Source organism: Carassius auratus, chromosome 3 (assembly GCF_003368295.1).
Source record: "Carassius auratus strain Wakin chromosome 3, ASM336829v1, whole genome shotgun sequence".
Lineage (NCBI taxonomy): Eukaryota > Metazoa > Chordata > Actinopteri > Cypriniformes > Cyprinidae > Carassius > Carassius auratus.
In genome coordinates, this window is record NC_039245.1 from 1,528,232 (window position 1) to 1,540,770 (window position 12,539).

Sequence of the window (12,539 nt, forward strand, 5' to 3'; positions counted from 1 at the left end):
ATTACATATTTTAAAGGCTCTGACAGTTTAATTGTGTATTTAGGGGCATTCATCGCGCAGCAACTATGATCAGTGCCAGTGGTGAGGGACTGTGCTTGTGTAACTAACCACGTGCGATACGTAGGACCCTCATTATACGTATGATGGTGGGGTTGATGGGCAGAGCTGCACTGATCTCGATCTCCTCCAATGTGATGCCCATGACCGACAGCAGCACTATAGCCAAATCCAGCTGGTTCCACCTGCACACATCCACAAGGGACAGATTTGCTCAGTTATGCAAAAATTCAACTTTCATGCACTCTGAATCCAACCTTCCCATCTAGTTTCATTCCAATCTGGTCATTTACTCCTCCAGAGAGGTGGCTTAAAACAAATGAACATTTGAAACTTGGTCTGGTCAAACAGGCGGCTTGGGACCTGAATTGTTGCGGGGGACCACTTAATAACACCCAATTAAGGAGAATTAAGGACCTACTCCAGCATAGGTGACCTCATTCACTAATGCAGGACGAGGGATGGCTCGTTTTTACACTACAGCACAAATAACAGTCGCCCACATCTGCGGTGCTGGAACCAGCCACAGCACACCTGTCTGTGCACACACCTCTGCCATCCAGCTCGTAATTGTGACCTAGTTAAAAGGCACAGAGAGCTATGACAATAAATAATGGCTTGTTGAAAGCTTTCTGGTGTCAGACATGAAAATGTGTGAATAAAAAAAACAAAGTGCACTGCAGTCAAAGCCGATTTTTTTTTGTGCTCTTTTAAATGGGTCAATACCTTATATTCTAATAAAGCAACACATGTGCTTGCTCAATGCAGCTTGATACATGCCAGTATTAGTTTATGACAAGTAAGAGGAGCCGCTCTTGTAGTCAGCCTAATGATAAGTAAGAGTTCAATTAGGGAAACAAACACAGGAGAGAGATTTCATTAAACCCTTGAGACAAATATCCACGTTCGCTCTCGCTCTTCACTGTGGTCTGGTGCGCTTTGTTGTATTTACATCTCGCAGTGCTAATTTCATTTCTGCCTGTGCCATGAATGCAACAGCAGATGCAACATTTTGCCTATAACAAAAATGACTTCAAACTAAGAGGATTCGGTCAGGTGGAATCGATATCTAATGAATTCAGTAAATCAATTAGAGATCGGTGGAGAGGAAATGTGAGTAGATGAAAGGTGAGAAGGGGAATGAACTGAATACCTGTCTTTGAAGAAACGTCGGACACCAAACGCGGTGAGCTTTAGGACAGCCTCTAGCACAAAGGTGCTGGTGAAGAAATAATTACAGTACTTGAGTGTGATCTCCAGAGACTGGAGGGGAAGGAAACATACAGACAGAGAGGAAGCCAGAGAAACAGGAAGAGAACAAGAGAGGTGTGAATGATTAAAAGACTTTCGCCTCGGGTTCATAAAGTCAACCAAACCAGTCAGTTTTACATTAGTAATATTACAATATCAAGTATCCTATGAATGTTCAGGTAATGCTTAATATACAGTATGAAGACAAGTTGCATGCGTTATATATATATATATATATATATATATATGTGTGTGTGTGTGTGTGGGACTGAAGAAATTACTAGATTAGATGGAAACTACAACATTTCAGTTTACATAGTAACATTTTTAAAAACGTAAAACAGAAGTCAAGCTGATTTATCATAGACAGTTTGAACCTTGGTTTGAGAAACCCTGATTTAGAGAATGAAGTCAGCGTTTTATCTTACATGAGGCTGGCTGTAGTGCTCCAGTGACATAGTCACAACGTTTACACAGATGATGAAGGTGATGAAGATGTCCAGGTAGTGACTTGTGCACAAGGTGTGGATCATCAAACGCACATGACTGTAACTGGCATAGTAAGGCAACTTCTGGGCCTCTGAAAGAAACGAATGGATCAGTTTAGAATGAGCACCTTATGACAACGAATATATAAAGCTGAAGTGTGTGAATTCATGACACAGGTTTCAATAACACTACTGCAACTGGCCGGTCAAACACATAGTCCCACCCCCAAAATCAAGCCATTGGTTCAGTCAGTGATGCCATGCTGTGACGCTGAAGCAAAAAAGAGAGCCTCAGTGTTTACACTTTTCTGAAAATCAGCCCACTACTGGATTACTTCAAATGATCTCTGCACATTAGATTGGGACTGGAGAATACTTTACCATCAAACTTATCTAGAGTTTATATTTGTGATGAAAAGGCCACTCTCTGGTCCATAAACTAGATTTGTTTTCTGAAGTGAAAAGATGTATGTGCGGTCTCTCCATCTGGCTAATGTTATTACGAGATGTCTGGAGAATTAAACTGGCTGTTCAGCATATCATGTGCAAATCAAATCATCTCTTTTCATTTACAGTCACTGCGCTCCATCCGTCCTCCTCCTTCCTTCTCTCCCTTATGGATTTAATTCTCCTCACAGCTATGAACAGGTATGGCCAGAAGAGTCAGTGAGGTTGTTTATTATTATTATTTTATTTATGTATTTATGTTAACACTTTTTCCCCTATGTTTTAAATGTATTTTGCCCGATTGATTCTGTCATCTGGATTTATTGCAGATAAAATACATATCTAAGCTAATTCAGTCTAATAATGCCCCCCCCCCCCCCCCCAAAAAAAAAAACTAAAGACAATATGAAATTGAAGAAAATATAGTTTTATCCATTGCTATTACTCTTTTCTTGGCCAGACCCATTAGAAACAGATCCCACGGCACGTGATCTCTTTTTCTCTCTTACTCCGTCTCTTTTTCTCCATGCGTCTCAATCTCTTCTCCTCCCTCCTCTTGGCCTCCTCCACCTCCTGGTGCTGTCGGCACTTGTGGAAGTTCTCCACCACCACGCCAACAAACATGTTCAGCACGAAGAAACTGACGATCAGGAGAAAGGAGATGAAGTACAGCAGCATCCAGGGGTTGTTATTGGTTATGGGCTGATAAATGAAGAGACAGAAAGAACGGGGGGATGAAAGAGTTAGGAACAAAAAAGACATGAACTTGATTTTCGGAAGAGAATGTGAATGGTGGCAGGCTATGGGAATTTGCTATGGCGTTCTGGGCGCTCACGAGGGTGCTGCTAGCGGTTTGCTAGGGCTTTTTTGTGACTTCTAAGGTTTTGTCGGTGTTGATATGGATGTTCACCTGTCTTCTGCCAAGGGAAAAACCGAAAAAGCCACTTTTTGTAATGAAAGAAAGCATTTCTTTACAAATTAAGGTATCATTAATTTCCTTAGCACAAACCATGTAGGCAGGATGGGTTTTCCTCCTTAAGGTTCGACTAAAATAGTTAGGGATGATAATAACTATGCTTTTCTACCAAAAATACGACACAAGAAACTTGTCAGAACAGGGAGCTGACTAAAATTGAATTCAACAAGATAATCAGCACAGCCGTGTTTAATGCAGACACTTATAAGCTTGAGGTAAACTGGTCAAATTATGGTAAAGTGAACTTAGGTGCAGATTTTACTTTGTTGCTTAGCAGCAGTGTGGAGCGAAAACAAAAACACTAAAGTCTAAATTAGCTCATTGTAAAACATACTCTGCACATTTCAATCTGCTTCCACACATAGATTATATCCAGCAGTGGACTCTGGTGCGACAGAGATGATGCAGTGAGGAAATTACAGATGCCAATTCAATCCATGAGTATTTTTCCACCCTGTGTTTGACTGCCTAGAGATGGTGGGCTCTTCCCGTGTGAGAGGGTCTGGCTGCAGGCCTAATGTGCTGGTCCTTAACCGACGCAAGCTCACTGCTTTTTGAATCGAGGACTCTTGAAAGTCATTGTTTTTAGCTTCAGAGCCAAAAGCCTGTTAGTATTCATGAAGCTGATTGTGTGTATTCAGGATTAAATATTCACTGCTGAGTGCTTATTCCTTAAAGCTCTTTATTTTTGTTAAAAAAAAAGAATGAGACTTTTGTTTGGCACAGAGAGTTTTAACATTTAATAAGTATGAAAGTAACTAATTCAGAAAATAAATTGCATTTTAAACAAAGTTGTTAAAGCTTACTTGTAGTATCTTGGTTAATGGATATAGTAAAAATGCACTGAGGGTGCACCAAGCCACTGCAAAATAACAAACAGATATTGCTTTTATTTCTATATTTCCATTTATTCATTTAGCAGACACTTTTATTCAAAGCTACTTACAAATGAGGAATACAAGTGATTCATCATAAAGATTTCAGTTCAGTTTTTCATATTTCTTGATTCGAGTCTTCATTTTCATTTTTTTAAAATCATTTTCATTATTTTTTCTTTTTAGCTTTAAATTTGTGTCCAGTTTCACTAAATTCTAATATTCATTACATTTGTTTTTTAAGTTTTCATCTAATATTTATTTCAGCTTTATTTCAATTCTTAAAACCCAAGACTTATGTATTTTATAATATATTATATATTATACAGTATATAAACAGCTGTGGTCAACATTTTACATACACTTTGCAGTATCTACAATATGTGAATTATTTTACCAAAATAAGAGAGATCATACAAAATGCATGCTATGTTTTATTTAGCACTGACCTGAATAAGATATTTCGCATACGACATTTGCATATAGTCCACAAGAGAAAATAATAATTGAATATACATATCACTGACTGTGATGGTTCACTGTGATACCAATGTGCAAATATATTACAACATCCATATGACATGAAAATGCACCATTTATATTCACCAGGTGAGAATCATCAAGAGGGCAGGATGGGAACAGCAGCGAACATGTTACATGAAGAGCATTACCTGCTGGTCCACTGCCACTGCATCCAGCCCATGATACATGATGTTGACCCAGCCGTCCTTCGATGCAAGCACAAACAGGGACATCAGTGCCTGTAAAACATAAACACACATTCATACAAGCAGATAATGTACAAGGACACACAGATGTATGGAGATTGGTGAAAAGAGAACCGGCACAAACAAAGACGGTTGGTAGTTGTACAGACAATAAGGTGCAAAGACAGATAGACAACCACACGTGAAGTAAAGAACCATGAGAGGTAATTATGTTATAGATGCACACAGATAAAGGTACATCAAAACAAACTGAGTTGCTCAATATTAGGAATCTTGTGCACCTGTCATGTGATTTGATAAGCCCAGTCAGAGAACAAACTAACCTGCCCCAAGTTGTCAAAATTGTACTTGTGATGGACCCACTTATAATTGGCCAAGAGGCAGTCGGACTTGTTGGTGATGTTTTTGACATCCAGGCCCAAGCAGTGGTAGAACTTGCCTTTGAAAAGCTGTTGAGGCAAAAGAAATGGCACACACTTCATGTCACTCAACTCCACACTACTCAAGCATCTCTTTAATAAAACTGTCAGACCAGAGGATATCTGAAATAAAAAAGGGTGTTATGAAAGAAGACAAGGAGAGAAAAAGAAAACATTCTCTGTGAAAAAGAAAAAGGAACAAGATGGGGCACTATAAAGGGATAAGAACTAATAATGAGCACACAATTAAAAGAAACTGAATGTGAAAGCAGTGGTGATAAAGAGAGAAAGGGTATGATAGTGAGATTAAGCAGAAAATCTGGTGAGAAAGAAAAGACAAAAAGCATCAGGACCACCTGGGTGATCTATTTTTTTTTAATTAATATTATTTTTTATTTTTTTGAGGGTGCACCAGTGGCAGAAAAAACAACCTTCAAAACCCAAATTATCTAAAAAAAAAAAAAAAAAAAAAATAGAAACACTAAGATATAAACACTACCATGCAAATATTTATCATTTTTTAAATGTTTTTGCAGAACTCTCTTTTGCTTACCAAAGATACATTTATTTGATCAAAAATCTAAATACAGTACGAATAGTAATGTGAAATATTATTTTAATTTAAAAGACGATTTTGTATTTTATTATATTTTAAAATTGTATTTATTCCTGTAATGGCAAAGCTGAATATTGAGCAGCCATTACTCCTGTCTTCAGTGGTTTTAGTGTTTGTACATTTTGCCAATAATCCTAATAACTCAATTTTCAAAGTTACAAAGATTTCTTTCATAATCCTTCTGAAATCTTCTGAAACATCTGAGGTAGCCCCAGTTTGAATGGACAACATGGTTTACCTGGACTCCCAGGATGCCAAAGATGATGAAAAAGGCACAGCAGATGAGAACTATGTTTCCTATAGGCTTCAGAGAGGTGATCAAAGTCTCCACAACCAGTTTGAGGCCAGGAGCTCGACTGATAACCCTGTCAGATGGGAAAAAAGCATTCACTACTTAGCATCTACAAGCTATAAACCAAGCTTTTGTTGGGCAATGCCACATGAATGCTTGCAATTGTTTTAGCTGTACCTGAGGGGGCGCAGTGTGCGCAGGAGCCTGAGAACCCGGAGCACCCCCAGGATCTTAGCCCCGCCCGCCATCGACACAACAATGTCAATCAAAGACACAAACACCAGGAAACCATCCAAAATGTTCCAACTGCTGCGCAAGTATGCCTGCTCTCCAAGATACAAACCCATCGACACAACCTACAATAAAGAAAAAACAATGTCTCAAATGGACAGCATAAAAAGTTCAAGGAGTTGTGTAATGTATATCGTTGTTGTTCTGGTGTAATACTGTATGGAGTTTTGTGTAACAGTGAGATTTGGTCCTCTAATCGGTTTCTCAAATTCATTCTGATTCATACTAGTGTGATTGTGCTTACATATCTTTGCTGGAATCGATGGAAGCATTTACTGAAGTGGAGAAACAGACATCAAAGTCATAGTTTATGATCTCCAGCCAAGCCAAGAGTTCTAATTTAAGCCCTAATATAGTGCTTCCTGTAGAGCTGATTTTACAGCTAAACTGAGCTCTACACAATTTACATCTAAAATCCAACATTTTATCAGCTCTGAGATGCAGATCTACTTAAAAGGTTAGTTCACCCATAAATGAAAATTAGGCTGCGTTTTGCTCACCCCCAAGGCATCCTAGGTGTATATAACTTTCATCTTTCAAATGAATCCAGTCAGTTATATTAAAAATGTTCTTTGATCGTTCAAGCTCTATTGTTGCAGTCAGCGGGTTTTGCATTGCTTCAGTCCAAAAGATGTTAAATAAAAAGCATATTCTCACTGTTGTAAAATGGAAGCAGTTCCGGGGGAATAAAGCATGGGGTCAGTTTTGCGTTTTCCGTTTTACAACAGTGAGCACAAGCTAGATTCAAGTGATTATTACATTTTGAATATGGATATTTTCTTACAAAAACGCATCGATTCACTTTTTTTATGGAAGGGCGCTTTTTATTTCATGTCTTTTGGAGTGAAGCAATGCAACACCCGCTGACTGCAACAATAGAGCTTGAAAGATCAAAGACAATTTTTAATATAACTCTGGATTCGTCTGAAAGAAGAAAGTCTTATATACCTATAGAATACCTCGGGGTGAGTAAAAGGCAGCGGACTATTTTTGGGTGAACCAAAGTAACTCTTTAAGGGACCTGCTGATGGTTGTGAGCTATGACTTGGAGATAAAAAAAAAATACTTTTAAAAAAGCAAAAAATATTAAACTAAAATGCAGAAAAAGTGACGAAAATCCAATGAAGCACCAAAGTGACCTCAGACTTTGGCCTCCCAAGCAGGTTCTTGTGACACTAACAAGACGAGTGACAGAAAAGAAACACAGTATGCACACACACACACACACACACACACACACACACACACACACACACGGTCGCACTGGCTAAGAGTGCTAAGAGTAAAGAGAGCAAGAAAACAGAGATAGACAGAGAGAATTATGCACTTTTAAGAAATGAGATGCCGTACTGCGACACACATCTGCTCTTTCTTGGGATCAATTTTGGCTGTATTAGTCTGACAGTTTCTTTACAATACTGCCAAAGAAAGCCAATAATAAATCAGTGATGTATACCAGTACAGTAATGTGACACTCACACTAGCAATAAGGAGGTGCTTTTTGAGTGAGAGCAGATCTCCTTGCAGAGCTCCTATTAGTCGAGTGTAGGTGGGCCGGGGACAGTAAAATCAGCCCGCTGCCCCTCAGGCAATGTTATACCAGTAGGTATATTTTTGCCGTAGCTTGCAGAACCTGCCTCCCCAAGGATGAACTGTAATTGTTGACTTTCTGGTCCTCGAGAGAAAGCTGGAATCATTGTTTGACTTGTGTCTTCCACTGCACCAATGCTTTTAAAAATGCTGACAGTAAAAGATGTGCTCTGCATCATCGTATATTAACTGTGTATGGGTGGTTGACGTGACATTTCAAATGATGACAAATGTATGAAATGTCATCTAAAACATCTAAATACAATTATATTTGTGTACAATTTTTATAAGACAAAATGTAAAATATATATTATGATAACATTAATAATAATAATAATAATAATAATAATAATAATAATAATTATTATTATTATTATTATTATTATTATTATATTTTTTTATAATATAACACAACATACAAGATCCTGCACATAACAAGCAGTTTGGAAAATGGTTGTATGAAAGAAGAAAACAAAAATACTTGCAACTCCACATAGGACAAGCTGTTAGTAAAATGAATGGATGGATTGTAAATAATAAAATCTAAAATAAATATATCAAAAAAAATATATTCATACAAATTAACTTACACACAACGGTCTGGTATGGTCTTAATATTAATAATTGATTAAGTTACATAACTGATGACCTACAAGTGCCAAGCATTTGCCGCTGAATAGCTGGGCTAGTCTATGAGATTGACTGCGTCTGAAAGGGGAAACTGGCTCTAATTAATATCATTGCTTAACTGCTTGTCATGAGAGAGCCAGCAAACGTAATACCCCACTCTCAAGAGCTCCAGAGGAGAAAGTGTGTGTGAAAATGAGCGAGAAAGAGTGAAAGGAAGAGTGATTAGAGATACACACACACACTCGGTTTCATCTACTGGAAAATATTCAGCTAATTGGCCATTCAAACAACCTTTTGAATCTTTAACAATGTCTTTAACAAAAGTGTGTGTGTGTAATTTTGTTCAATTTCCATTAACATATAATATAATGACGTATTGTGTAATATTCTTTCATACCCAGAATAAAAAAATAAAAAAAAAACGGTAACATTTTGCACTATTTCTAGGTCAATGATGAAATAAGCAAATTTGACAATGATCATGTGTCTGACAGACAGTAAGTTGTTGTAGTTTCCCTTGAAGCACAATAAGTATTTCCAAATGGAGGACATGAAGTGAAGTGTGACCAAGTATCAAGTCATGTTGAGCTTTATTGTCATTCCGCTACATGTGGGCACATACAGTGGTGCTACATAAGAATGGTGCATGGTGTCCCATACTCAGAATTTGTGCTCTGCAATTAACCCATCCGAGTGCGCACACACAGCAGTGAACACACACCCAGAGCAGTCGGCAGCCATATTACTGTGGCATCCAGAGAGCAGTTGGGGGTTCAGTGTCTTGCAAATTAGAAAGAATGCATAACTAAATAGATTATGTTGTACTCAAACCAAAAAAAAAAAAAGGAAAAAGGGCTTCAAATAACAAAAAAGGTATAGTCACAGTATCTGCAGCTGTGAAATCAATTACCATATTAATAATTTTCTCTTGATTCACCAGCACAGATCAGAGGTATGGCAGCATATTCAGGAAGAAAAAAAAATCTATACACGGGAGTCCTGAAATCAGCACAATATCAAGCTAAGAATGTAAATATTTACCTTAAGTGTCATCTCCCCCACAAATATGGCTGTGAAAATGTAATTGGACACGGTAAGGAAAAGTCTCTCCTGCAGAAAGAGAAGAAGTAAGGAAAAGAGAAAACAGAGAGAAAAAAAGAGCAAAATTATGGAAAGAGTAGAAAGGAAAAAGCTGGAATTTTGTCAATGCCGTCAGAATATCTGCTCGTGGAAATCATTAAGAACTAACAACGGATTAAACAACCGAATCAAAGATCCATTGGTCTGAAGTCTTACCAGGCTACCCTGGAGTATCTTGGGTCTCTCCAGAGCCACAGTGATGCAGTTTGAGAAGATGAAGACCAGCACCACATAGTCGAACAGCTTATGGGCTATAATGGACTGGCACAACAACCTGAACCTGAAGAAGAAGGGGAATGTCAGGAATAGAGATATACAGAGACAAACTAAAAGATAAAGACTGGGAAAGTAGTAATAAATATCTTTGTTCCAAAACCAGTGAGCGATTTAGAACATTCTACTGTACTTTCTACAACTGTCAGCATCATTACTCTAGTCTTCAGTTTCACACAATCCTTTAAAATATTCGAATATGCTAAACTGCTGCTAAAGAAACATTTCTTATTATCACAGTTGAAATTGGTAATAAATTGTGGAATCTGCGATACAACATTTTCCACTTGGTTCTTTGATGAACAGAAAGTTTGAAAAAGAGACTATTTGAAATGACAATCTTTTGTAAAATAATTAATGACTTATGTTATCAAATGAATGCCTTGCTGAAATAAAGCATTGACCTCTTTCATTAAATAACTATTTGAACAATAGTATATGAATCTCACTTCATCTGCCATCTTGGATTTATTTTTTCATGGAGATTGTCACAATGCATTCTGACAGCTCACTACTTTTTGAAACGGCCAAATATCTTAAATGTTCCACTGCAGCCCAAACTCTAGCTGGATATTCAAAGACTAGAAAAACAGACTGACAGGCAGAGGGTGGGAGTAATCGGCTCCTATCTCACTGACACAGATCAATACCCTAATCAAGCCACCCTCTAAACAGCTGGCAGCCCATCAGTGCTATTGATCAGGCAGGGATAGCAAAAGAACTGCTGGCCGAGATACCATCAGGAGAGAGGAGGAGGTGTGCAGGCATCCGTGTTATTCAGAGATCACATCGGTGGCACTATAGGAAACAACCTGTGACACAAGCTTGCCTTTATCTGCTTAATTTCAACCTGCTCTTGGGTGGGGAGCAACAACTAATCTGTTTTATGCTATAATGAGGTCCATGAAAAACAACTTTCAGCTGAACTCGCCAATTTCGCAGATTTGACTCTTACCTGACAAAACCCATCAGTAATTTTGAACTGTAAAGAGGCGTGAAGGTGAATGATTGCCAGCAGGTTTTGCTTGTGATGAGGCAGCACAGAAGCACAGGTGCAAAAGCATTACTTTAGACCAGGTATTCCCAAACGTTTGACACAAAAAGCCCTATGACCTAAAATATGTATTTACTTGAAGTACCCACTGAGATTTTAAGTTATTTCAATAATTTGACAACAAATTAGCATGTTCACGGTTCTGTGAAGTCAGTTAATGCTCATATTACAGTACATGGAGGTAAAAAGTAACTCACAGTTGTCATGAAGGGTAAAAATAGCTATATAGACCAAAATAATTTTTTGCACCAGGCTGCAGCCAGCCTCAAGCGGTCAGTCGATGAATTGCAGTTTTAGTCACTTCCGTATGGGCTCTTAATGCATCATGTTTCCATGAGCGTTTGAGATTTTTTTAATAGTTGCATTTGTCCTCAGTGTGAAAAGATGGATCTTAAAATTGTACAGGTCATTGTTGGACAGGGTTAAAATATGCAAAAGATACCGGAAAGGAAAACCAAAGAATTTGAGGGGCCTGAAGTATTTTCTGAAGTAAACAGCGGTTTAAATGTTTAGGACAACAAAGAGATTCATGAACAACTATCACCAAAAAACAACAACAACAAAAACTGTGGATCATCCAAGTAACAACACTGTATTAAGAATCACATGCATGTAAACTTTTGAACGGGGTCATTTTATATATTTAACTATTACATTTATCTTGTGGACTATATATAAACGTCTGTACTAAATAAAAAACAACATGCATATTTTATGATCCCTCTTATTTTGGTAAAATAACTCATATTTTGCTAATTCTGCAAAGGGTATGTACAATTTTGACCACAAATATATACTGTATTGTGTGTAAGCAAGGTGAAAAGATGAAACAGCTTTGGTTTGGTCTTATAAAGTATGTTCATGACCGTTATGTACTGACATAGAGGAGACAGGGAAAAGACTAACTTATTTTGGGGAGAGAAGAGGAAGACGGACCAGTCTTCCCTGGTCTCACACCAGTCTGGTCTGTACACCTCTATCATCTTCTGCATCCGGAAACATAGACTCTGCCGACAGAAAAAGATGTATTTAGCTGAATATCTGTTGGAAAAAATGAGGACTAAGATGAATTCTGCAGTATCCAGGGTGGGAGAACTTTCTTGGAAACACGTTTGATAGTTGAAGCAGTTATTTCCAGTGTTTCAGGTCCCCTTGGAGCTGCCATGTTACTCTTAATTGCTTACGAAACAAGACAGTCTGGCTGTAAACTAACTGAAACCCTACTGCCATCTGTTAGCGTTCCTTCTCAACAGATAATAATTGGGCAAATTTTATTGTGTAGTTGATTATATGTGCAATTGGCTCTGCTTCCAAAAGATTTACATTGTGTGCAGACGCTGTTTTGCAGGGGCCAATCTAACTTTAAATAACTTAAATAACTTTATCCAACTAACTTTTCTAACTTTATCCAA

General features: G+C 37.9%; 1 protein-coding gene across 1 annotated transcript in view; it reads right to left on the bottom strand.

Annotated features, from left to right (window-relative positions):
- The window catches only part of LOC113042893 (voltage-dependent T-type calcium channel subunit alpha-1I-like), an 89,340-nt gene that overhangs the window by 23,295 nt on the left and 53,506 nt on the right, over positions 1-12,539 (bottom strand). The window contains exons 16-26 of the mRNA XM_026201899.1: positions 12,034-12,134; positions 9,957-10,080; positions 9,702-9,770; positions 6,327-6,505; positions 6,096-6,222; positions 5,146-5,271; positions 4,766-4,855; positions 2,753-2,945; positions 1,737-1,888; positions 1,211-1,320; positions 109-242 (exon numbers count right to left, since the gene is read on the bottom strand). Of these exons, the coding sequence (XP_026057684.1) occupies positions 109-242; positions 1,211-1,320; positions 1,737-1,888; positions 2,753-2,945; positions 4,766-4,855; positions 5,146-5,271; positions 6,096-6,222; positions 6,327-6,505; positions 9,702-9,770; positions 9,957-10,080; positions 12,034-12,134 (1,405 nt within the window). The remainder of the gene's footprint in view (positions 1-108; positions 243-1,210; positions 1,321-1,736; positions 1,889-2,752; positions 2,946-4,765; positions 4,856-5,145; positions 5,272-6,095; positions 6,223-6,326; positions 6,506-9,701; positions 9,771-9,956; positions 10,081-12,033; positions 12,135-12,539) is intronic.